Source organism: Polypterus senegalus, chromosome 15, assembly GCF_016835505.1.
Source record: "Polypterus senegalus isolate Bchr_013 chromosome 15, ASM1683550v1, whole genome shotgun sequence".
In the NCBI taxonomy this organism is placed as follows: domain Eukaryota; kingdom Metazoa; phylum Chordata; class Cladistia; order Polypteriformes; family Polypteridae; genus Polypterus; species Polypterus senegalus.
In genome coordinates, this window is record NC_053168.1 from 95,456,757 (window position 1) to 95,483,017 (window position 26,261).

The 26,261-nt window shown below is 34.7% G+C and overlaps 1 protein-coding gene across 49 annotated transcripts in view; it reads right to left on the reverse strand.

Annotated features, from left to right (window-relative positions):
- Positions 1–26,261, reverse strand: part of rims2a (regulating synaptic membrane exocytosis 2a) — a 1,270,129-nt gene that overhangs the window by 296,366 nt on the left and 947,502 nt on the right. For 32 of the 49 annotated variants that reach the window (XM_039736790.1, XM_039736793.1, XM_039736794.1 and 29 more), the window contains 3 exons: positions 4,325–4,504; positions 1,838–1,947; positions 1,361–1,393 (listed from right to left, as the gene is read on the reverse strand). In XM_039736790.1, the coding sequence (XP_039592724.1) occupies positions 1,361–1,393; positions 1,838–1,947; positions 4,325–4,504 (323 nt within the window). The remainder of the gene's footprint in view (positions 1–1,360; positions 1,394–1,837; positions 1,948–4,324; positions 4,505–26,261) is intronic. The other 17 variants (XM_039736792.1, XM_039736807.1, XM_039736803.1 and 14 more) reach the window with 2 other exon arrangements.

Consider the following 26,261-nt stretch of genomic DNA (forward strand, 5'->3'; position numbering starts at 1 on the left):
TATTCATTGCAATTCCTAAACTAAGCACATAGACAGTTCAAATGAAGTAAGAAAGTGAAATTTCTTCTTCTATGACAAGGAGAAATAATTTGTATGATTTTTCCACATTTAGATGGTTGGTTTAAAATTCAGTAAGGTTTTGTTTTAATTAGAAAAAGCATATTATCAAATTGTTTTGGCATATCTCACATATTGCTCATTTGCAAGTTTCTATTGCTAATGCAGCATACATCAAACAAGAGGAGGTCTTGGTTTCTCCAGAAAAAGAAATGTAAAAAGTATAAAAAATAATTATTTTCCTTATGTTTAAAGTAACAAAACAAACAAAAAAAATCCCAGAAATGGCACATAAAACAACTGTTGGAAATTTAGATGATTTTTTCAGATTGAATTTGCAGATATTACTGTCAAACTTTAGAATATAAATATATAAAAAAATAAAAATCTTTGTACCAGATATGAAACTGATACGTAAATCTGCAGCTATAGTGAAGAGATAAGATATTTAGCAAGTTTTGTTTTATGCCATTCTACAGCCCAACTACAAAATATCACATAGCAGCTTACAAATATTGGGACAATTGCAGTGTACTTTTACTATTAAGATTGCAAAGATAACAGCATATTTAGCCTGGATGTTGTCCTTTTTATGTCATTTAAGTCCATTTTAATTTTGCAGCATGTTCTTCAACAATTACTGCAGAATTTACTGCACATATTTCAGGGCATTTTCATAAAACAAACTTTTTGAAATTGTACGATTCTTGATATTTGCAAAACAAATTTTAAGTACAATACTGTCATACTGAATAAATGGTTTCTGTTTTACAGTGTTGGTACAGGAGTGTTTGTCTGCCTATGGGATAATGTAGTATTTTGGCTTTCAAGGAGATTTCTTTAATTCTCTAAGCAAATGATACTGAATGTAAAGCCAAAAGTAAATTACTGACATGCAGCTTTAAGTCTTCTTTAAAGTAAAACTGAAAAAATCAGCATAAAAACATGGTTTAGTTAAAATTGTAAATACTTATAAAGGTAAAATACAAAATTAAATATGATGATTTCTAAAAAAAAAAAAGAATTAAATTACCTATAAACTTGTTTCTGTATAAAACATGCAAACAAGAACAGGCACTGCAGTGGAAAATACTTGGTTTTATGTAATCACCTTTGGATGAATAAATGCTAAATCACAGCAAATTAGGACTGAAAAAAAGTCAAAGCAGAGCAACAGTAACAGTGAGACAAAGTATGTTGAAATTAATTAACAACTATCTCACAAGTATTCATTTTTTGAAACTCAGTTTTACAAGAGGTTGCCACAAAAGTAAGCCCTACTTTTTCAATGTACTGTACAGACCTTTATAAAGCTCTACTTCTTCTTCTCCATTTTCTAGGAAAAATTAACCAAAAAGCAATAAAAGTTATGTAAAAATGAAAACAAAATAAACAAATCAAAATGAACATAATTATTATTATTTAATGTTTCTAAAACTCCTTATTTCATAGGAAACCTGCAAGAAAGACATTCTAAAGACAGTTGTCCATATATTAAAAAAGGCATCCAACAAAAATATTTGAATAAAAATCTACTTTCTTAATAACACAAGTAATACAGGTAGCTGTGAAAGGTATACTGATAAATGAAATACATGAACACTAATTTGCACAGATAAAATTCCAGGTAATTATTTGTATCTAAAACTAGTAACATGAGGCAATGTACTGTATAACCATCTGAATGTTGTCTACAACGTCAAATCACTTTATTCATGAAGGCAGAGTTATTTAATGTCCTTTTGGAATTCTGTCTTTAGAAAAATAGGCATTAACTTACTTCTTTCTAAAGTACCCTTTGGAGGAAGTTGTGGTAACTGGCGTCCTCTTCGTCCAGCTGCTGGAGTACTGGTGGGACTGGTCTGAACAGATCCACTACGAAGATGTGACCTGAGGGACACAAAATAATTTCTCAAAGTAGCACCTAAAAGAGCTTCACTGAAATGAAGCTGTTTGTAACATTTCACTAAAAACAGAATAGTGAATCTTTGAATAAGAGGTAAAGGTCTGATTTTATTGAAATGTCTAAAGTGTATGATTTCTAGTGTTATTTATGTATATACATATATTTCATTTTTTTAATCAAAGTAAAACATTTTACTTGTTATATAAAAAGCTAAGGCTTAAAAGGTACACTGGCAAAAATACTCAAATGCACACATGCTTATTTCTGTATACACTTTTAAAATATGTTTTCTAAAGTAAATAAATAACATAAAAATTTTTTAATTCAATTATATCTGCATTAAAATCAAATGATTTATTATCTGGCTTTACATAAGGCTGCAGCATGTGTTCTATTATTGTTACCAAAATTGATTTTTTAGGAACGGCATTCTGTATGCATAAAAGACCAGCTACTGCCTGATCTGCTTTACTCAAGTTTATTTTATGAAACCCCCTTAAAATCATCACCTGAAAATATGTTTGAAAATTTTTTTCATGTTTTTGATTACTTAGAAAATAATTTATAATGATCAAGACTTCTGGTTAAATCAGCTTTGTATTGTGAGTCAACAGACTGTACCTGAACCTACCCTGAAACCTACTGCACTTGATAGTAGTGAAACTCCTAAAGCTTAGTTGCCCAATAAAACTCCAACCCCAACCAAAACAAAATCACTGCTTTGGGTACTTGTCATAGTAAAAAAATTTAAGTTACGACAAAGACCCGCAAAAAAAAAAAAAGTCTTAACAAATAAATAAATAAATAAAAAGTCTCCCCTTGTAAATAAATCAGAAAGTTCAATCGACATTAAAAAAATCCTTAACTGGTAACTAAAAGCTGAAATTAATTCTACAAGTTTCCTGATGCACATATAGTCAATTAAGCTATAAAAAACAGCTAATTTTATTGTTACAAAATGTTTGCAAATTTAAGTTACAAACATGGAATCCATTTTGCATTGTCTTACACAACAGTCAAATTATTTTAAAAACTAGCATTAAAAACCAAAACTAACATTTTGGAAGATACCTTTAAGTTGTAAAAGAATTTGCTATTTAAATCTTAATTACTATATAAATATAAAATTATCAACTGTTCCACTTGTGCTAAGAAGTGCTGTAGCACTTCACTAACTATTTTGAATAAAAAAAATACTGCAACCAATTATGTCACTAACTTGACTTTTCTTTATTTTACCTCTTAAAATTTAAACCATTCTACTTTCTTTTTTTTAACAATATAATTTCAATATAGTCAGTATCCATGACAGTCAGTAAACCAAATGTGATATATTTTGGATTGGACAAGAGTTGTTAGATTTGATTCTATAAGACCATTGCCGCACTTGTTCTTTCTTCCACCCAGCTCCTTAACAAAATACACATTAAAGACTTAATGTTAATGCCTGTTTAATTATATAAATTTAATGCAGACTAAATACAAAAATGCAATGAGTCATTTTTGTTTTAAATTAAGAAACTGGATATAATATAAAGCAGCCACAATCGCCAATCAGGAGAAATTCCGAGAATATTTAGTATTGAAGGAGATGTAAGTGTGGCTGACATAAGACATTAAACTGTAATTTTTATTAGTTTGCCAAATGTGTACATCTTATTAACTCAGCTAGACTTATAATTTAAAACAAAACAAAAATAATACTAGCAACATTTAATATTCACCTGTTCATATAAAAAAGGAAGACAATATACTACTATCATTCTAACATTCTTACCCAACATGTAAATCAGGATGTTCATATCTAATGCTGCATGCAGATTTCATTAGGACAAAATAAAAACAAATCATAGAAATTAATATACAGATTTTTGAGCTCAAACTTTGTTGGTTTTGCAAATAAATAAAATGAGTGAAAATGTGTAATATACTTATCACAAAAACAGTTATTGTTTAATCATCAGAGACTTTATGAGTTTAGCTTTGATAGTGATGTCAAATGTCAAAAAATGGCAAAAGATTGTTCAAGGTACAAGAAAAGCTGGGAAGCAGCAAGGTACTAAATGCAGGATACTATCCAAGTTTTTCATAATGATCCACAAAACAGATGCTGCTAAATATATAATTATGTTAGTAAATAAATCAAAATGAGAGTTACACACTATTATATCCACAGCAGAATATAAATAGTGTGTGTGTGAAACAAAAGAAGTTAGTATCCACTGTTTTGAAAGCTAGTCTAGAATGGAAAATTTACACCACTTATACTACAGGAAAAAAAATAAAAACAAAGGTGAATTGACGTGGGGTGAAGGGCGACGGGATTGAATTAGTTGGGCTTGTTTGATTGTTTAGGGTCACCTCGTTAAGGCAGGTGAGGGAGGGGCTGATCTTCCTGATGTTAAAGATGGCATCGATCTCATGAGGTTAGAGTCGAGGCGCTCAGTGGACCGGGAGCGGGTGGTGGTCCGCTCAATCATTGTACGCTGATCTGTGGATCTGGATCTTTGATTTTCATGTCTATCCAGGCCTTCACAATTCCTGAAATGTTATTCAAAAAACCACACAGTTGACCTACAGTAAGTAGAGCATATCAAAATGTATACCAGGTCACCTGCTTCTACTAAGATGAAGTATCTTAAGTCTTAACTGATTAGGGCATGAGGAAGAAGACAATGGACAAAGCAGACTGATGGGCCATTCTCAAAATTATAGGGTAAAAAAGAGTTTAAGCATGCAATCTATTTTACACAGCATGTACAGTACATTTTGTCAGATTACAAGTTCTGCAGTAATACATTAATTATTTGAAGTAACTCCCCAAAACACACACTAAAATAACTCTCCTCAAATCATATTTGTCTCCTAATATAGTTGAATCTGTTATACAGAGTCTGATGTCTTCCATGTGCTGTTAGGGAAGGAAATTGAAGGTTCACCTAAAACAGAATAGTAGAATGTACCTGCAAACTGGGAAAAAGTTGTACAGTGAATGAACAGCTTGCAATGTTATAAACTTGAAAATAAATAAAAACACAAGTCAGAAAAAATGTGTTTTCGGTTTTTGAACAACCCTTCTGTTTTGTATGTTACCGGTATGTGAAGTCACTGTCCTACAATAAATTCTATTACTTCTAAACAAGTCACAAAACTTGGAATCTTTCTAGAATGCATTTTCATATGGAAATATCCAGTTGATCCATGCACGAAAAGGAAATATATAAATATAGTGCTATCAAGGTAAGACTTCCATGGCTTGACAATATAGACAGGCAGATGTATCTGTCTAGATAATTCAAATGCTTACAAAATATTAGTTTTTATTCCCACAGTGTCAGGAATAGAGTGAGAAAGATGACCAAAAATTATTATTAGGAAGAAAAAATACTGGGAGATGAAGGCACAAAAAGAAGCTTTACAAGGCAATCAAAAAACAGGCACAAGTCAAAACCTTTTCAACATTGTTCTTAGGGGTAAAACCATAATCAAAGTCAAACTGAAAGCAAAAGTTAAAACCAAGCAAACCTGAAACTAAGACTATTGCCTTCTTTTGCTAACTAGCACTACATGTACTTTTAGATAGTCATTAGTCAAAGATAGACATGTCCAATAGTCCTAGGGTTGCCATTTTATAGCGGGAGCCTCCACCAAGATGTCATGCACTGCGACTGGGGAAAATCTGACAATAAATCATCCCATGAGTAAAACAAAATTGCACCTTCCTTAAGAGCCAACATGGTGGGCAAACAAAACTTAATACTTTAAACATGACTAGAAATAAAAAATAATACGTGTAAATTACTCAATATACTTCCAAAAATATTAAAACACAGATTTATAACACAGAGAGGGCATACTCTACCAAGTGGGAGGATATAGGGTAGACAAAGGAAGTGCTAAGAGGTTCAGCCTGGCCTTGTGTGCTTTCTTATAATGTAGGACACTTTTAACCTGGACCTCTAATCTCATCATATAGGCTGGAACACCTGACTACTGATGTGTGATTCGTGAGGGGTTCATTCCTTTTGAATGACTCTTTTCAGTGAATTATATGAATCAATTCATGAGCATGAGCAAATTGGTCAACAGAACTAGTGCTAAAGTGCAAGCATGTCCTGCATGACTTTGTTGTTTTCACTTTCGCTCCCGCTGCCTAGAGGTGGATGTGTAAAGTGCCTGCACAAGAATCACCTAACTTATGAGTCTTGATGCATTTGATTTGTAAACAAGTAATTACCCAAGAATAAGTCTAACAATTCTTGTTCATTTGATTTTTGAATTAATCTTTACAAGTGGCACAATTCTCATTCACATCTTAAATGGTTTGTGCACGGAAGCAGAGCAATAGGATATGAATTATCATATGAAATATAGAATGAATTATATATTTATATATATTTAATCGTATATTTATAGACAATGCATTAAATAAAAATTAACCAGCAATAATATTAATGATATATTTATATACACTATATATACTGTACATATACACACACACACACACACACACACACACATATATATATATATATATAAAACCATTGTACGAATGATTAAATTATATCTTTGTGATGCGAACAGAGAGAACTTCACTTACCCACTCACAGGCTTCTCATACGCTATATTCTAAACAAATCAAATGAATCAAAAGAATCTGTTCACTTAAACTCATGAGTCTGAGATTCTCTCATTCATCATACACATGGAATACAATAATAATATATTTACATTACAATGTATTGATTGTTTTATTTTTTACACACAGATACATGTATGTAAAATTCCAAATTATAGGTGATCAGACAGTAAGGAGCTACAATTTAAGCTATCCCTAAAAATGAATCAAATCAATTGATTCACTTTGTACGACAGACTGGCAATATGCATTTACCTGTGTCCTGGGTTAGCAAACCATCGCCAGACACTCTTATTGCCAGCTAAATGTTTCAGTTGGCCTTATTGAGCTTCCCTTTGTAATGCAGCATCTGCAGCCTTATCTGATCAGATGATCGAATCCAGATCACGTAATAGGCAGAAACATGTCTAAGGCATGAAATTGACTAAGTTTCTGAACAAAGAACCATATATCCAGGAGAACTTTATATCAGTGATCAACCAAGAGGATGAGCTCATGTGCACCCAAGAAACCAATGATACAACCTCCCTATTCCTCCCCATAGCCAGATGCCCAGAGCTGATAGGGTGTGACCACAACAGAGGTCGCAGCAATCTATTGACTCCAGAGGGCAACCATGCTGGACTAGAATGGTGGAATACTCATCTGTGTTGGACTTTGGACAAGGCTGCCATTAGTCCAATCTTGCTGAGGGACAGCGAAGACAGGAGAAAGAAAGAGGCCATATGTAAACCACACGTTCGCCTTGCTAATGGTAGTCACTAACTGATCACCAGTTGACTTAGCAGGTGTAACATTGTTAGCATCTGAGGACACTTTGTAAAAATCCTCAAAGTAAAAACTGCAGTACCATCCACAATCAGAAGATGCGACCAAAGGTGAAGAAGGAGACCCCCTGAACAAAGAAAAAAGAGCATGAAATCCTTCTAAGTATCTGAAGAATGCTGACCAGGGAAGGAACCAAGCATCACTCACCTCAAATAAGTATATTTTGATTCAGAGAACTACCAACTACAATTTAATAGATACAGTAGGATAAAGCCAGCTATTGTACTATGATATTAGTGTTAACTATAACTAAAGATAAAAATCTTGTGAAGTATGACTTCTGGCTATTATAAGTTTTTCTAGCCTGAATGAACCTATTAATTTTTTACAATTAAGATTTTTCATTTAAAGATTTACCAATGTTGTTTCTTGTCCTAGTGTGTGGATATAAACACAGGGAACTTCAGTTTCTGTATTACATCTTGCCTGAAGAAGGGGCCTAAGTTGCCTTGAAAGCTTGCATATTGTAATCTTTTTAGTTAGCCAATAAAAGTCATTTTGCTTGGCTTTACCCTAAACCCAAAGGGAAAGAGGAAAGCAGCACCTCACACATGCACACACTCGTGCACACACACTGAGACAGAGAACTCGGTGTGGAGGGAGGTTGGTTCCTGACCCAGAGGAAGGGCTAGCTGCTGTCAGCAAGTGAATGTCACCTGATGACATAGGAAACTTCATAAACAGCCAGAGAACTCATCCATCTTAACTTCATGAACCGAAAATTCTGGATTCATAAGTTGTGTGCTTTTTCTTGTAAGTTAGGAAAGTTCTATCTAAGCCAAGAGATAGAATTATAAGTCACATACCTTTTTCTACATGAGAGAAAAAGTTAAATTAAGCTTTCATAATTTTATGTTTTGTGTTGTATCTTTTGTCTATATGTATCTATATATTTGTATATATTCATCTTTATTATCCTTCTGTTATAAATAAATTATATTGTTTTACTTATTTCAACAAGCATTTGTGGGTTATTTGTGAAAGCAAGTCTTCAGCCACATTTCAAACAATAACAGAAAAAGTGTTAATTGAGACTTTTGCTGATTTATGAATCTTGTTAATTACTTTTACAGATCTCTTCATATTTCTGGCACCCTTGTAACTTCTGTTTTTCACAAACCAACAGACAGACGGACCTACCTAAGAAGTGATAGCTTCCACCCCAAGCAAATAAGGTGCTCCATTATTTTCAGCCAAGCAATACAAGACAACTGCAGGAGCTCAGACAAGATTTCATTAGACAAGGTTATACCCCCAAAACAACAGATACTCAAATAAGAAGAGTTACTGCCATACACAGAGACAACCTTCTGGAAAATAAAAACAAAGACAACAAGAACCGCACCCCTCTTGAAAAAAGAGCATGAAATCTTTCTAAGTATCTGAAGAACGCTGACCAGGGAAGGAACCAAGCATCACTCACCTCAAATAAGTATATTTTGATTCAGAGAACTACCAACTACAATTTAATAGATAGGATAAAGCCAGCTATTGTACTATGATATTAGTGTTAACTATAACTAAAGATAAAAATCTTGTGAAGTATGACTTCTGGCTATTATAAGTTTTTCTAGCCTGAATGAACCTATTAATTTTTTACAATTAAGATTTTTCATTTAAAGATTTACCAATGTTGTTTCTTGTCCTAGTGTGTGGATATAAACACAGGGAACTTCAGTTTCTGTATTACATCTTGCCTGAAGAAGGGGCCTGAGTTGCCTCGAGAGCTTGCATATTGTAATCTTTTTAGTTAGCCAATAAAAGGTGTCATTTTGCTTGGCTTTTCTCTACATTCATAATGGCTAACACGGTACAACACCCTAGTACTACAAACAAGAGCTTTGAATATCTAAATAACGTGTTCAGTTTAGAAAAAAGGTACAATAATTTTGTGTGATTAGACTGCGTTTGTCTATTGCTGTATCTTTTTTTAACTGTACATATTTTATCTGTTTTATATGTTTTATATATTGTAACTATATATATTTTAGTAATATATACTTCCCCTATACCACAATACTGTTTCTTTCAGGGTTATGATATTACCTCAGTAGCTGCCAAGGGGACTGCTTTATAAATAAGAATTCTCACTCATTTGGTGTATTTACTATAGGGAAGCAAGCTCAATTGTTTCAATCAAACTGACCCTCACTATTTAAATGTGTCTCTGGAAAAAAATAGCATATGACCATAAGCAGCTAAGATGTGAAAGCATTTTTATTCCTTGAGTTTATAACTGAAACCTTTAAGATTCTAGCATATGATATTTTAATGAACAATCAATATTTTGAATTTTTTGTATGTATAAAGTTCATCTTTGAGAAAGGAAAGAAAACTCACATTTTTGTACATTTGCTTGCAACAAATCCTGCATTCTCCACTACACAGCCATCCCAACACTAAAATATTCAGTATTCCAATGTCAGTATAAAATAAGATGTACATAACTTGCTCTCTCTCCTTCACTTTTCATGCATTCATACCTCTTCCTCAAACAGGGCTACCATCAGACACTTCAGAGTCCCTGTCCTCTAATATGCTAAGTAGCAGGCATAGCCAAAGCATAGCTTCCCAACAACAAACAATACATAAGTTTCTTAGAATAACATTACATACTAATTTTCATAGATACAACTAGTAAGATAGTAAAATAATCAAATTATACAATGAAGAATACAGAAAACTAAATAGAATATTAAAAATCAATAGCAAAAGGATTAAATAATGTCTTGTTACTTGGGATTACAGCAACATAAATTATGGTACATTTAACAATAAAATGCACTTCGCTCATAAAAATATAATAAAACACAAAACATAATATTATAAGAACTATTTCTAAACTTCAGGAATCTCATTGAACAGTAGAAAAGATGCAATAATACAGTCATAAAGATAATTAAAATGCTGTTAATACTAGGAAAGCAGATAATTAAAAAAGATGAAATAGACAAAAATCAGGACACTAACATATACTGCAAAAACCATTTTATTTATGTTGATCAATATAATCCCTTAAAAGATTTTTTTTTTTTTTACATTTCTCTAAGATAGATTTGTGCCAAATATTTACTTCAGCATGTTCATTGACATTCCCTGTTCCTCTCCATGGTTGAACCCTATTTAGCTTAACAATAGCAGGTATGAGGGTTTGATTCGGACACAATCCACTTGGGTGAAGCAAGGAGGTCATATTCTATGGCTACAGCACATAGTCCGTATTTAACAGTATTAGATGCAGTATTTTTTCAGAGGTTGCCACAAAGTCTAGAAAACATAGATTTGATTCCCAAAGAGAAGCTCTCCCTTTTTTATGGATTGGATTAAAACATTTTCTTTTCCATAAAGATTATCAAATTTAAGTATCAAAGTACCTGAGAAACATTTATCAGGTGAACAATACATTCTTTTGTCTTACAAGATGTTAATGATTATGTTGCCAATTGAGGTAATGAACTCTCAAATAAATTTCCACATTCTTGAATTCCTCAGACGTGGTCCTAATTGCTGTTTCTTCTAGATATATTAATATTAAATAGCTTTTATTTTTTTCCTAAACTGAACACCCTTTTGTCATATATTTTAATTGATCAATGCAGGATGTTAGCATATGTTTTCTGTTGTTAAGTTGAGGACCAAACATATTCATTTCACCTTTAATTTTATTAATTTCATTCTTAATTTTATTTTATATTAGCAGGGCACATGTCTGTTGCAAGGTTCACTCATGCACATACTCACACAGGACTAATTTGGAATCATCAATAACCTTTTCAGCACAGCTTTGGGGATGTGGAGGAAACTCAATGCAGAAAACAGGAGAATGTACAAACTCCTTATATGTGTTAACCAGCCATAAAATTTAAAGCCTTACAAGTTATTTTAAATTCACTGAAAGCAGGATTCTAAGTTGATGATATGTTTATTTCAGTTCTTGATAAAAAATCTCTTTGCCTCACACCTAGATATTAGCTTTCTACTATTATTAACTATAATGTTGCATCTGCAGTTAGCATTTTATTGAGTACCAGTTCTGCTGTTTCCATTTTAATTGAAGCCACACAAGAATTTTAATTAGAAAACATAATTTCAGACTTCCAAATAATACATTTAGACCCAAGGAAAAAAAAAGTTAAATTATTAAAAGAGGAAAATGTATCTCATATTACAAGCATTATTAACTAGCCCACATGAAGTAAAAAAGTACAAAGAATAAATCTGTAGTAAAACCTGCATACAGTATCTACTGTCCATGTCCCAACAATTTGTGAAAATGACTATATGCAACTTAAAATAAACTGGTCAGAACCGGTTAATTGAGACACACTGCATTTATTCATGCTAGCTGAAAATGTGGTCTCATCGTAATCTACTCTATACATATATAAAATCCTAAGACTAAAAGTGCAATGATTTTGAGAAATGATTTTATGTCACTTTTTTGTCGCGCTTTAAATCTGGTTTATTTTAAAACCTACATATATATGTTTGGTATCATTCATTTCAGAATTTATAGAACTTTAATGGGATGCTGTTGGATTTTCAGATTCTTATTCCCTTTTTAAATTATAAACTAAAAAATAACAAGAACTCATGTCCCACAAGATGAGACTTTGTGCCAAAAGATTTAACCACGTCCGGGGCCAGAAATAAAAGACAAACAGTAGGACAGCTGCTGTACAGGCTTTTAAATGTTCGAAGCGCCATGCGAGATGCAGATCACGCAGCACAGCAGCAGCAAGCTACTGGCTGATCAAGCAAAGAGAAGGTAAAAATAAAACTGCATTTGTTTCCCATTGCATCACCATTTAAGCGGGGGTTTCGGAGGAGTGACCACATCTCCTTGGGGTGCGTTCAGTCCCCCTCTTTACAACGCAAGCATCAGAGACGCGAAGTGGCTGGTATGTAGTGCAGACCGGGGGGTTGGTGAGCAAAGTGAGCAGGGGGGAACCCCCTAGTTCTAAATATATTTTACAACAATTTTAGCACCACAAGGTTACACTAATTTATTAGGTAAGTTGGTGGTGGAGTGACAATCTCAAGTCTAAACCTATTCATAAACACAGCTAAGAAATGGAACAGAAACGGAAAGATGTATTGGGACTAATTATAGTGTACCACCTAAATAAGTGTTTAAATAATAAAGACTAATTATAGTGTACCACCTAAATATGTGTTTAAACAATAATTAAAACAGTAACACCAGTTCAAATAATAAGAAATAGTGTTCCTTTAGTAATATTGAATACCAAAAGTATAAAATTAAAACGTAACAAATTCCACCTCATCCTGAGACACATACCAGTCAATGAATAATTTCCAGTGTTACACTCAATATCATTAATAAAATAATGTTAACATCATTTACCACAAATTGTAAAAATTAAGAGAATAAAATTTAATTTATATATAATATTAGACAAAGAATACCTGACCTGAGTCAGCAAATAAGTTTTTTTAATGTGTTTCATATATCTAATAAACAAGGTTATCCAATGCCAATTGTCAAGGTATGAAAATCTAATTGTTAATAGATTTAATTTTGAACATCTAATTAAATTAACCTAATTATAAGGACATTTTGAGTTAAGAGTTATTTAAACATTGCCAGACTTGATTACAGACAGTTGTACTCTTATTTTGACCATTATGATCATAGTCACGTTGTCAGAACAAAGAGTAAACAGGAATCATCCCGGGAGTGTCCAGTCTGCCAAAATAACTCCAAATGCAAAGCATAAATTAATCAAAAAAGGTATAATGACCATTTAAAACATCTAAAGAACTGAAGTTATCCGTTGCTTCAGCAAAGGCAAGTGTTCAACACTCTGCTATCAGAAAGACACAGAGCAAAAATGCACTTTGTTGGAGAACAGCAAGGCAGAAACCACTCATAACCGAGAAGAACATAAATATTAGTCTCTCCATTGCCAAGAAGCACCTGGATGATTCCTAAGCCTTTGGAGAACATTTTATGAACAGATGAGACAAAAGTACAAATTTCTGGATAACATACATCATTTCACCATAATAACATCATACATCAAAAGTCAAACAATTTGGCTGCAGTGTGATTGTGTGAGGATGTTTTCCTTTCTCAGAACCAAGGTTATTATAGTTTTGCCTTTTTATATTAGTTTTTATTTCTAAATTTTTTCTGACCTTATTTGGAAATTCACTTTAGTTTTAGTTTTCCTTCATCGTGTATTTTTAGTTTTAATTTAGTTTTTATTTCACAAAGACATTTTTATTTTATTTTTGTATATATATATTAGTTTCAGTTTCAGTTTAAGTAATTATATGATTAAAGAGCTACTATGAACTTTAGTTTTTGTGTCACAATAAGATATGAGTTTAATGTTAGTGGAAGCTTACTACACTACATGACACAGTTTACTATTTGTTTTTTTTTTTGTCTGATAAAAACAAGCATAATCAAAACCAGGCACTGAATAAGAATAATTCTGCACAATTTTATAGTTTTTCAAATATTTTCTATGTCATTTGTGCTGAACAAATCTGCGATGACTGTTAGCACTTTTTTCTTTTCCTTTTATTGCCCAGAATGCGCCAATTTGTAATGAAAGTTAGGTGAATTTTAAGGTGTGAGGGTTTTTTACTCTAAATGTCTACAGCATACAACATATATGCATCAACGACAATGTGTTTATAATGAATGCCTTCAATATTGCATTCAAAAATCTCAAATACTGGGCTTTGTTATTTTCTACCAGCCATATGATTTCTGATTCCATCTCAGGCACAAACAATTCATAGACAAAATTTTGCCACCTACTGGCCTCAAAAGATCAAAAATCAGAAAACAGAATCTACTGTGTTCTGACAGGTGTGATCATGAAAATCACAGGGGGTTTAGGAAGAAAAGGGCTCTTAGGCTTGAATCAGTTTGCAAACCCCACCTAGCTGTATATGAGGGAAACAAAAAAAAAAACAACCATGTAGTGTGAAGGTTAGGGGCAGTGAGACTTGAATAGCCCATCATAAGAACAGTAAACCCACAATGAGCAGAGCAAGAGCAGGTAATAGGAGTGTGGACAGGCACAAAATGATAGAGAAAGCATCTGATATACATTATCTAATTATGTTTATCCAGAGCAGGATTACAGGAACCTAGAGTCTACCCCAGCGGGTTTGGATTATTGGATTATTTTCACAATATCTGATATTAAGAATGATTAAGATTAACTAAAAAAGATTTAATAAATATCTAAATCTAAATATAGCACAAATACAAAAACACACTAGTATGTTTAGCTTTTCATCACTTGGCAGACTCTCTTCACCAACCTACCTGTAGCTCAGTAGAGACGTTGCCAACTCAGGAATTTTACAAGGTTTGTATCTCTTCGTTGTTAAACAATGTTTTTAAAGCAAAAGTGATTGGAAAGCAACAATATGCTGACCTTGTATGATGACTGTCAGTCTCTCGATCAGCGCCATTTTATTTTCAATAATTGGGAGTGGTCTCCCCTAGACTTTCTCATGTACTCAGAAATGGGGATGGATATTTGAGGAATAAACCGCACAACAATGATTATATTGTGTACATTAAAGAACCATCAACAACAAATCAAATCAAATTAATAATATACTGAACAATTATTATAAAAGTGAAGTTGGATAAATCGGACTCTGTAGCTGCATGAATAAAAAAAAACGAGTACATGTACCACATGTACAAAAAGATTACCACTTCCAGTTAATGGATTTGGCCCAAACGTTAATAAAGATCTACAATTCTGGTGTAACAAACACATGCCAAATTTCATCCATCTATCTAGTTGTGTTTTTGAGTTATCGTGTTTAAACACACACACACACAATTCCAAAAAAATGATATTTTCAGACTCGGGAGGTCTAAAACATCAAGATTCATTAAAATCTCAAGGTTGAATTTTTTCATGATTAATATACTTTCTCTATACTTCATGTGTGAAGTGGCAGGTGAATTACTGTCAACAAAAAACAGGCACCTGAGAAACAAACTGAAACGTTACTCATACGGTAAAAGTTTTGTGGACCACCACATTCCGATTTCAGGTGTTTCAATTACATCTTGATATGATAACAACTCTGCTGATAACAGAGTATACAGTATGACCCAGAAAAGAGAATCAAAAAAGGGTAAAAATGTATTAAATAAGGTAAAAAGGCAGAACCATTAACTGGACAGTGAGCATGTGAGAGATGACTAAAAGCAGATTATGCCACCATCATGTTGTTACAGACAATGTTCAAAATACAATAATGTATTATTGCATAATAAAGTGGAAGAATATAAATACTATACATGGCTGGGGGTTTCCTGAGCCTATCCCAGCAACAGCAGGAGTAATGTAGGAATTTGTGATAATCAAAATGCCATCTGCTAGTCACACTCACACCAGTCCAGCTAACAACTGCCAACCAACATAATAACAAGCATTTGTACCAAGGAAAGTGAGACAATATACAACAATCCAGCTTAGAAATGAATTGGGCCAATCTAATCTGTAGCAGTAATGGGCCTGTAAAACATTAAAGATAGACTGAGAGATTCTACTAAGGTCTAATGCAACAAAAATCTATATATATAATTCACTAAGGCAAGACAACCATGAAAAGCACGCCGGAAGGGGCGTGGATTCACTAAGCCGACAAGTGAGACACCTATGGCGCACACAGGAAGGAGCCACGCCCACCAACTCCAAGACCATTGGATACGATGAAAACTCGCAGGCCACGCCCACCAACTCGGATGCGACGACACAGAAAAAATGTCGTTATTTATGTTCGTCTGTCGTAGAGGCCACATGCAGTGCAGGTCAGGTTAATGTCATGTACCTCCAAGCTACGTTAACTGTTCATAGAGGCATGTTTCTCGCGGAGGTGAATCGCCATATGCATCGTGTGAAACGGTTTGCGAGGGGTATCCCATGGGATCCTTAAAACAATCCTTTAAAACTGAGGTTAAAGCACAATGAAGGAATCAGTCTTTAAAAACCAATAAGCCCTGTGCCTCTGTTTCATTACCGTCTCACCTGCTTCACCAATGCAGGCCCTGCAACAGTCGAGACGCTCTGTCAGCAGCTGACCTTCTCTGTGCCTGACCGGTTCACACAGAGGCAGCGCAAGAGAAAGCTGCGCCAGAGACAGACAGAGGCACACACACAGGCAGCTGGTGGGCGGCTCTCCGTGAGTTTCTGTTGCGAGCGGACACATGACCAGGCGGTGTGTATGCTTCGAGAACGAGGCTGGACGCAGCTTGCGACCGGGCACATGAGCAGGCAGTGTGTATGCTTCGAGAGCGAGGGTGGACGCGACAGGACCATCTAGGAAAAATCATGTCGCGGATGTGATTCGCTGTATGCAGTGTGTAAAACAGTTTGTTTGTCGCAGATGTGAATCGCTGTATGCGCCGTGTAGAACAGTTTGCGAGGGATGTCCCTGTGTCTTTCCAGAAGTGTTCAACCATCAATAAATATTTATGCGGCGTTTGTTATGCCGCGGGTTCACTATTGTGTTGTATTTTGCTCTCTCCAGAGTTCCATCTTTTCATTCACTTACTGTTGTATTCTCACACTAACCTGTTTTAGATAACCGTGTCTTTTCAGAAGTGTTTACCATTCAATAAATAATTATGCATGAGATTGAGCATGTGTCTAGGCGTGGGTAAGCCGTTGAAATCCATTCGGGCTGCAAACCGTGGAATTTCCACTAAGTGCAACTCATACGCTCCCACTGTTTTCGTCCCTACCGTTTGTACACACCCCCCTCCCACACGTTGACTGTTAATAGAGGTATGTTTCTCGCGGAGGTGAATCGCCATATGCAGCGTGTAAAACTGTTTGCGAGGGGAATCCCATGGAATCATTAAAACATTCCTTTACAACTGAGGTTAAAACACAATGAAGTAAGCAGTCTTTAAAAAACGAGTTTTCGGTTACGACGCACGACCGCGTGCAGCATAGCAAAGTGTTGTACACGCTACATACAGCAATTCGCATCCACGACAAACATGCGTCTTCTTAGATGCTCCTGCACTTTGTACACACCCCCCTCCCACCTCGCTATGCCGCATGGACGATTGTGTGTTGGTTCGTTCCGTGCATTGTTACAATGTTGCTTTTCTTGCTGATTTATTTCATTACCGATTTTGCAAATGTTAAATTTTCTCCCTGTGCTTAAAAATTATTAAAAAACCGGCCTGATTATGCGGCGTATGGTACGCCGCGGGTTGGCTAGTAGCAAATATTACACAAACATAAATTAATAAGTTGATTTTCTACAAAAAAAGCATCAACTTTTTTCTTATAAACAGATTTCTACATAATAAATACAAAAAATGGAGAAGGTTCTTCAACCATCTAATGTTTCTTCTTCTTTCTTCTGACAGTAGATGAATTTTATAATTTATAGAAATTGCTGTCTGGTCAAGCATTAGATTGCAAAAGAACACGGAAATGTTGAAGTTTTCCATCAAAGGCAATAGCTTTGTACAGCTTATTCAATTTCAAAGTTTTAACAAAGATATTTCTTACGAATACACAGTACAATATTTTAATATTATCAGCTTGTAAAATCTTTAATAATTGAATTATACAACAATTTTAATGATGAAAATAACAATGAATTAACATTACAATGTCAATAGCCTTAACAAATTATGTGAAATTCAAATTCAGCTATTGCTGAAGTAGACACTATTTACAACAAAGAAAGGGCAGTCCTGGTATTGTTTTAAATTGCTCTGTCCCAAAAATTAAAGACTAAACTTGTGAATCTAATTAAATTGGGAGGCCAAGAATGCTTAAGGAAAGATACAGATATTTGGAAGCTAGGTTTATGCATATATTTTAGTCAGGTAAGTAGTTCTCTTTTATATCAAAAAGATATAACTAATTAAATGACATATAGTATGCACATTAGTATGGATGTTTGCTTCACAGCAATAGGTCATTCTGATTAATTTTACTTTTCTTTTCTAATTCACCTTGAGCCATACTGTTTTAATTAATTCTAAATTTATGAATAGTGTCTTTTGCAAAAAAATCAAATGTGATGCATACAACAGCCAAAACTGTTCATATAATTAGTGTAAATTGCACATGAAACTTTAGTAAAGAGCTCTAAAAGCAAACAGTCCTTCACAAAGCTCAAACTGTAATTTACACTGAGGCATTTTACAATCAACACTGAACCTAAAATACAAATAATTTTCTTTACATGGAAGGAAACTGGACTATCTGAAAAAAAATCTATGTATGTAGACATCATGAAACTTTGAAACTCTAAACAGAATCTCAAAAGGTCAGGTTTCTAGTCCAGTGTCCTGAAGGTGAGAGGCACTTATGATAACCACTACATCAGCAATCTATATTTAGAGGTTTGCTACTATAAGAAATAAAAGGAAGCATCATAAGATTATTCAAAAATAATAAAAAACTGAAGTTTAATTTTCTTAATAATGTCTTCTTTGTATCTTGTGCTAAAAGTAAGTCAAAAAAATAACAGTTGGGAGATACTTTTTATTTATTGCAGAATATTGTCTTGGTCATAATTTAAAGCAGCTGTGAAGAAATCCAGATTATGCCTTTTGATTGGATTTGAAGCAGTCTGGCTGGCAATGCTTAGAGGCAGCTAAAACAGGGGTTGGGTGGTGAGAACAGTAGCTGCTTGTATCTCCACCGGCTGAGCAAGCAATAGGTGAGCTGAGAAGATGGAATTGGAGTAGAGATTGGCTCATCCGATATAATATGAAGGACCTGATGGCTGTTTTAATCTGGATTTTAAACTCACAAACTGTCCGTTTTAATGGATTATTTATATAAAGAAGAGAGCACTGCACTTTTGAACACTGTTTTGATTAACTTTGTTTTAATAGTGTCCTCATTTGCTAAGCTCATCCCTCGGGTATGTTATCGGTGGTAGTGGGTTCAAGAGCCTCCCTGGAAGGACCCAGTAGCGTGGAGCTGACCCACACCATCACAATGCATTCTCCAGGTTCCAGGAATTTTGTGGAATTCCAACATAAACGTTCTGGCTCAGAACTGTTTTGGAAACTGTTAAGCCACAACATAGAGATGGTGACTTCAATAACCTCTTCTTAATGGTGACTTCAATAACCTCTTCTTATACTGTATAAGGATACTTTATGTTCAAACATAATGCTTTTAACCCCACTGGTTTAAATGAAGGAAATAATCTGTTACCCTAAAGTAGTATCTTTGCCCATTATCTCAATTTTCATATTTTTTTTTCCATTTTCATAAATAACATACAAATTTCTTGTTTTATAATGTTTCCTCATTTTTATGTCCATAAACCTCAACAATAAGATACACATGCAAATTGTGAATAGTACCCTTTAGCGGTGATCACCAGCTTGTATATTTATAGTATATCATATGCTTTAAGTATGTATCATTTTTGTTAAGAGGAAATGAAGGCTCAGAGTTACAGCGATACTAGATGGAGCTCTGTCTACTGTAAATGTTGCTAGAGAAATTGATAGGATACCCTGACTCTAATATTGACTTTGGAGAATGACCAGAATTGAACGCAGGATGGGTCCTTTTGAGTTCTGAGTCAGGAGGATGGCAGTCAAAAACATAAAAACAACACTACATGCATTTACAATTGATTTTTAAGTCACTGAGTTGTGGTGAGTGCATGACCATGAACATTATTTGTGACGTCCTTAGAGACTAAGTTTATTGTGGTCTGCAACTTGCATGACTGAGACAAATGATTATGTCTTAAGTCACACAGCTGTGCCCCTTATATGTACAAGCATTGACATCCATTGATAACTCATAAGCACTGAGATGGCAGTACAGTATGGCCAGTAAGCAGGAAAACTAGTATTCGGAAATATGCAAACAGAAGAAACACATTTGTCTGTTTTTTTTCATACCACAACAGAATGGAAAAAGGAATAAGAAAGTGCAAGACTGTAGTTGACCTCACTATACCTGAAGAACACTCCTACAGCAGCTGCCACTGTTAGGCAGCAAAAACTAAGTGGCTATCAAAATGTGTCAAGATCTAAACTGTGCCAAGACATTGTGAGTGAGTCATGTAAGCCTTCATTCCCTGTGAGCCCCAGTCATGCTTCCTCAAGGTGATGAAATCCAGCAACTGCAGTTATTATGCCTGACAAGCTCTCTGAAGCAAAGTCACGCATTGCACTGCTTGACTTCATTTGTTGGTTAAAAAAAAAAAATAGAGACAGAGTTCGAGAGAAACACTGAGATAAAGACAGTTTTTTGGTATCGTACTGTGTAGGTAAGTGGGAAACTCACTCCATCAAACAGGCCCAGAAGAATTTAGGTTTATTACTTTTTTTTATTCTTTGCTGTACTCCATCCATACCTTTAATAATAAACGCATCCATTTGCACCTTTTTACTGCTATGTAGCAGTGGCAGCTGGTGAAAAAAAATTGGGCGGGGGGCACAGGTTTTGGGGGGACAAACTGCAGCAGCACTTATCTATTATATAGAGCCTTATCTATCTATCTTAACTAGTCATTACAGATGCTCTCATGCTCCTAATCATTGTGCCAATGCAAATCTTGGCCTGTGCAGTACCAGATCCATGGGATAAATCCAGGCTTAAATGTATTATATCCTTTCCACCATGCTGCTCAACCTGATGCAAGCATTCCCATTTCTACTGTGCTCCAAAACCTCAGTCCATAACATCCACAGTCCCCTTATTCTCCCCATAACTTGCCCTATAGATGTGGAAAGGATCAGATGCACATAATACCTGTTTCAAAATTGCCCAATCCTCTGACAACTTGCCCAGTTCCCCATTCTGCCAAAACCTACACCATAATGTCCATACCCCCACCTGTGTAATCTTCCAATAATGTGCACTTCCTTTTCTTCTATAACACATCCACAGCATACGTCCAATCCAAATCTTATTTTTCTTTTATGATCAGGATATCTATATTTACTTGAACATAAATTTTTTCCTCCTCCTAAAAAAATCTTAATTACTTTCTGGTAAAATTAAGTAATTTCACTAAGCCTGCTCAAAAAAAATACCCTTTCTCACACACGTGTGCATGGGAGGCAGCTAAATGGCCTGAATGGGGGCAATTCCATGCCAAACCAGGGGGTGATGAAGTGTGCTGATCCTTTCTCTCTTTCCACTGCAGACGTTATGGGAAATTCTGACTGGCCCAGATGTCGTAACTTCTGGTTCAGGCCCTAATGATACCACTTCTGGCTCCAGCCCTATTGATATTTCTAGTTCCGGCCCTGCTGACATCACTTTTTCTTCTCCCTTTTAAAACCACCATCTTTTCCTCATCAAATCAGTTCTGTTTTTGGACTCAAACCTGTACATATATGTAGATCATTTTTATCCATTTGCAGTCAGGAACAATATAAAGGTGGCTGCCCCAAACGTTTTTTGTGGCTCATTTGCCTTGCTTTTGGCACTTCATACTAATGTCTATATCAGTATTTCCCAATATTTTTTCTGTAGTGGCACACTTTTTGTAACCAAAATCATCCCAAGGCACACTACTATCTTACTAACCAGAAACACATGCAGTATATCTCAAACACTTGCTCAGCTTCCCAAAGTCACGGGAGTACTGCAGAAGCCAGTAAAAATGGAAATCCTAGATCAGCGTTCACAGACACGGCACTAAGTGAGCAGTTTGGTGGCATCTGCAAGCTGCTTCTCATTTTTGCCTGCATTTCTCTGCCTCAGAGGCAACTCGTATGCCCACTATCCGCCAGCGCTGTGAGGCTCGCTGGTGACCATATGCCTAAGGAAAATGGACTCTAGGAGCCTGGAGATGCCTCTGAAGCGCTACAAGTGCTGTGTCTCTCAACATAACGATCACTGAGCTGCTTTTATGCCAGTTTCTCCAGGTACACCTGTCCTCCTCAGACCCCTCAGGTCCCTCTCAGGTTCAGACCCAAATGTGCTACACTATTATTTCCATGATACATCTGGGTACCTCTCCCAGTGCAGCACTGTGCCGCTGCATACTGGTAGATTACTGTGGCCATTTTCATGCCACTTGCAATTTTCAGAAAGATGTTTTAGGCCTCTTTCTCCCATCATTGTCCACAACATTTCCACACTTTGAAACAGGGAAAGCAAAAAAGGAATTACTTACACCGTATCCAGTTAACCAACTTCATTTGTTGTAACAAGAGCAGAAAAAGTCTCTGTGTAAGTTCATCCTTGCTTGTTGTTCTACTTTTAAGTCATGTCAAACAGGTCCAAGGTCTTTTATTTTGTTTTTATTCAAGTGAACAAGGGGTATTTCATTAAAGAAATAACCTAATTTTCTTTGATGTCTGAAGATCTACTTTAAGTTGCCATCTCCCTCCCTCCCTCGATCTCTCATCTGTATTTAAGTTAATGGTGGGTGTAAAAACAATGAAACAATGATGTGAACCTGAAATAGTGTATCGACAATTGTCCAAATACATTAGTTCAAAAAAAAAAACTAAAACAATACTAATCCACTATCAATGAATGTGGGAATGTCTGGAGCACAGAGAAGCTCTGAAAGCAACGAATTAAAGGGCAGCCTCAAGTCACCTTCTTGCCAAAACATCAAGAACTTATATACACTCTCATTTGGCTGGTGCCCTTTTCACTCAGGGAATATAGTGATTGACACAGAAATTAAACAAGTACAAGCCAGAAACAATTTTTAATGGATGTTTACATGTGCTGACACCAGTCATGTTGTGCAAATAAACAAATGTATTTCATGATTATTTTGCATTACCTAATTACTTTGTGTAGAGTTTTTAAAATATTTGGAGGGGGGTGGAGCCCCAGTGCCCCACATTATAAACCGCCACTGCTGTGTAGTGTTGTAGATTTGTGAGTTGGTATCACATGTACAAACTTAAAACTGAAGTCTTCAATTTAAATGCCAAAGTCAGCCTAAAGATTAAAGCATTTGGAAAACAATACATGGTTAATAATTGATTGGCTTTGATGAACAAAAATACAGTCTTAACTGGGCACTGCATTATTATCTGATGGCATTCAAAACCCTGACTCCTTATTTTTTAGCAGCATGTGAGCTATCTCTGCAAGATCCAATAACTATATTTGGTAATATGCCTTAAAAACACTAAGGAATTGTGCATATCATCTTAATTTTATTTGGATCAAGCCCTGTTTGACAGAAGCAGCTATTCGAAAAAGAAGAGAGAACAAATGTAACTCATAAAGTGGACACAAAATTTAAGTAAGAGTAATTATGACTGCTCAACCATATAGTACAGAAAAAATTAGATATTAAATTTGACTGAGAGAAAATAAAAATAAAGAAATGTTTTATTTAATCCACATGATTTTTACAAGATAAAGGAACATAAGGTGCTTTACTTGATTTTACCATCCATCCATCCATTATCCAACCCGCTATATCCTAACTACAGGGTCACGGGAGTTTGCTGGAGCCAATCCCAGCCAACACAGTGCGCAAGGCAGGAAACAAACCCCGGGCAGGGTGCAAGCCCACCGATTTTACCTACCTCTTATTGTGAAAGCTTGTCACATATGAAAAAGGTGAAGAACACAAACATGTAATCAGCAGAGAAACAAATGTGACAAAATAAATATTAGTGTATATAATCGCTTTGCACAGAATATACACAAATGTTCACAGATAGCCAGGCAAGAAAAACACACACACACAAAAGAAAACTGCTTAAAGCAGTAACACAGAATCAACAGTAGTGGTGAGGCTGTGAGGGAAGCTTGCATACTGCTGAATGACAATAAGGAGGGTATCTGTGAAATTTCAGGAAGAATGTGAGTATACTATATGATCATACCCTTAACTATCGCTTTCATCATCAGTGCCTGAGACAGGTTGACCCCTGGCTGGTCCACCATATAAGTTTTAAAATCATGTGTTTTAAACTTTTTTTGAATCAATCTATAGCATCATTGCATAATGTCACTGATCAGTACTCTCAAATACATGCTTTTCACAAACTATTAGATATTTTATATTTGAAAATTTTAATTACTTTTAAAATCAGATTGTTCAAAATATGTCATAGTTTGAAAGTGAGCAAGAAAAAAAAAATTTGCAATTAAAATGGCAAAAAGAAAATCAAGTACAGTATAAAACTTCAAGGTAAGATGCAGTCTATAATACCATTCAAGTCCATTATTTTGGATGCTATTCTTGCTACTGAACAACACAAACATATTTTAAGATCGCATCACTCTTCTTACCTGTAATCCTCACAGGAACCATTCACAACTTGATTTAACCATAAATTAGAGCCATTGTACCTTCTTGAAAAAGGTTAAAAACACTGTTACTTCCTCTTATGTTGCCATTGCAGAACATATACTTCACATATTCTAATCTGTAAGTGATTACATTTGTAGCATTACATAATTATTAAAATCTCTGTAGATCAAAAAAGACTTTCTAGATTAGTGCCAATCCATATCTAAGTTTGCTTTTGTGGATATTTATGTGAAGTTATGTCGGTAAACAATAAATCCTTAATAATAGTGACTGTTTTTACATCATTTCAGTACCGTACACAATTAGTATTATTAACTATGCAGGAGACAACAGAAAAAGCCTTTAAGGGCCTGGAACTGTCTTTGAAGCACTAAAGTTACTGAAGCAACAATGACAATGAACATCTACTCTAAAGCAAGTGGCACTAAACAAATCTACAGTATTGCATCTACCTTACTGCAGAATGGGTGAGATCATCATAGAAAGTAGGCTCTTCCCTAATCCTGAATGCAATACAAAATAAAATAGATATTAAAACCTTTTTGGTTGAGTAACAGGATTTTAATGACAGCTGATGGTCACATATGTATCTGTTGTGAATTCTGCAGAGTTCTGTTCAATTCTGCATTATCAAGAATGCTGATGACAATTTTGTATACTACATAAACATTGTTAAAGATTATTGCAGATATTTATTGTTATTTAAGAGATTAACAAAACAAACTAAAACACTAAGAGCATACAGTACATTAAGTAACAAAACAAAGCACATCTGAAAAATGTGCTAGACCTATCCTGTAATTTAGTATTCCCTCTGCTTCATAATAACCAGATTTTCAAACTAGCTTTTTTAGTTTGTGTTTCTTAAATTTATTAAATAATTACTACATCATATCATAAGCGTCTAAGATGATCAATATATACCATTTTTGTGACACAAACCAATTAAATTAAATTAAATATGAATAGTTGACTTTGCATGTTGTATACAGTATATTTGCATTTAATTTATAAATTGACATACACAAAACCATCAAGCAAGCTTGAAAACACAATAATAATAATTGGGAAGACAAAGATCTTTCCAAAAAATGCTTAGAAAATAACTCTATAGATAGCAAAAATGGTTAGTTTTTCTCTCTGACTGCATGATATACTGCACAAGAATAATGACTTTTGTATCAAACCAAATGTGGGATAAACCAGGAAACGTGGGCTAACAGCCTACAAGACCAAGGTACTGGACTATAAACCGCAAGGTTGGAAGTACAGTCCCCACTACTAACTTACTGTGAAAGTATGAGAAAGCAACTGGGTCCCTGTGAAGTGATTGTTACCGTACATAAAAAAACAGCATTAAAAGCGATGCTACTTTTTGAAATGTATTAATCACTTCAAAGCTAGGAAATGAAACATTTTTCTAAATATGTTCATTATTTTAAAGTGCGCAACCACTTTATGGCTTAGAGGTTTGCAAAGAAAGAAAAATATATAATATTAATTTATATCACATCTTGTAAAGCACTTCTTGTGTGATTAAAAAAATATCATACTATGCCACAGTTT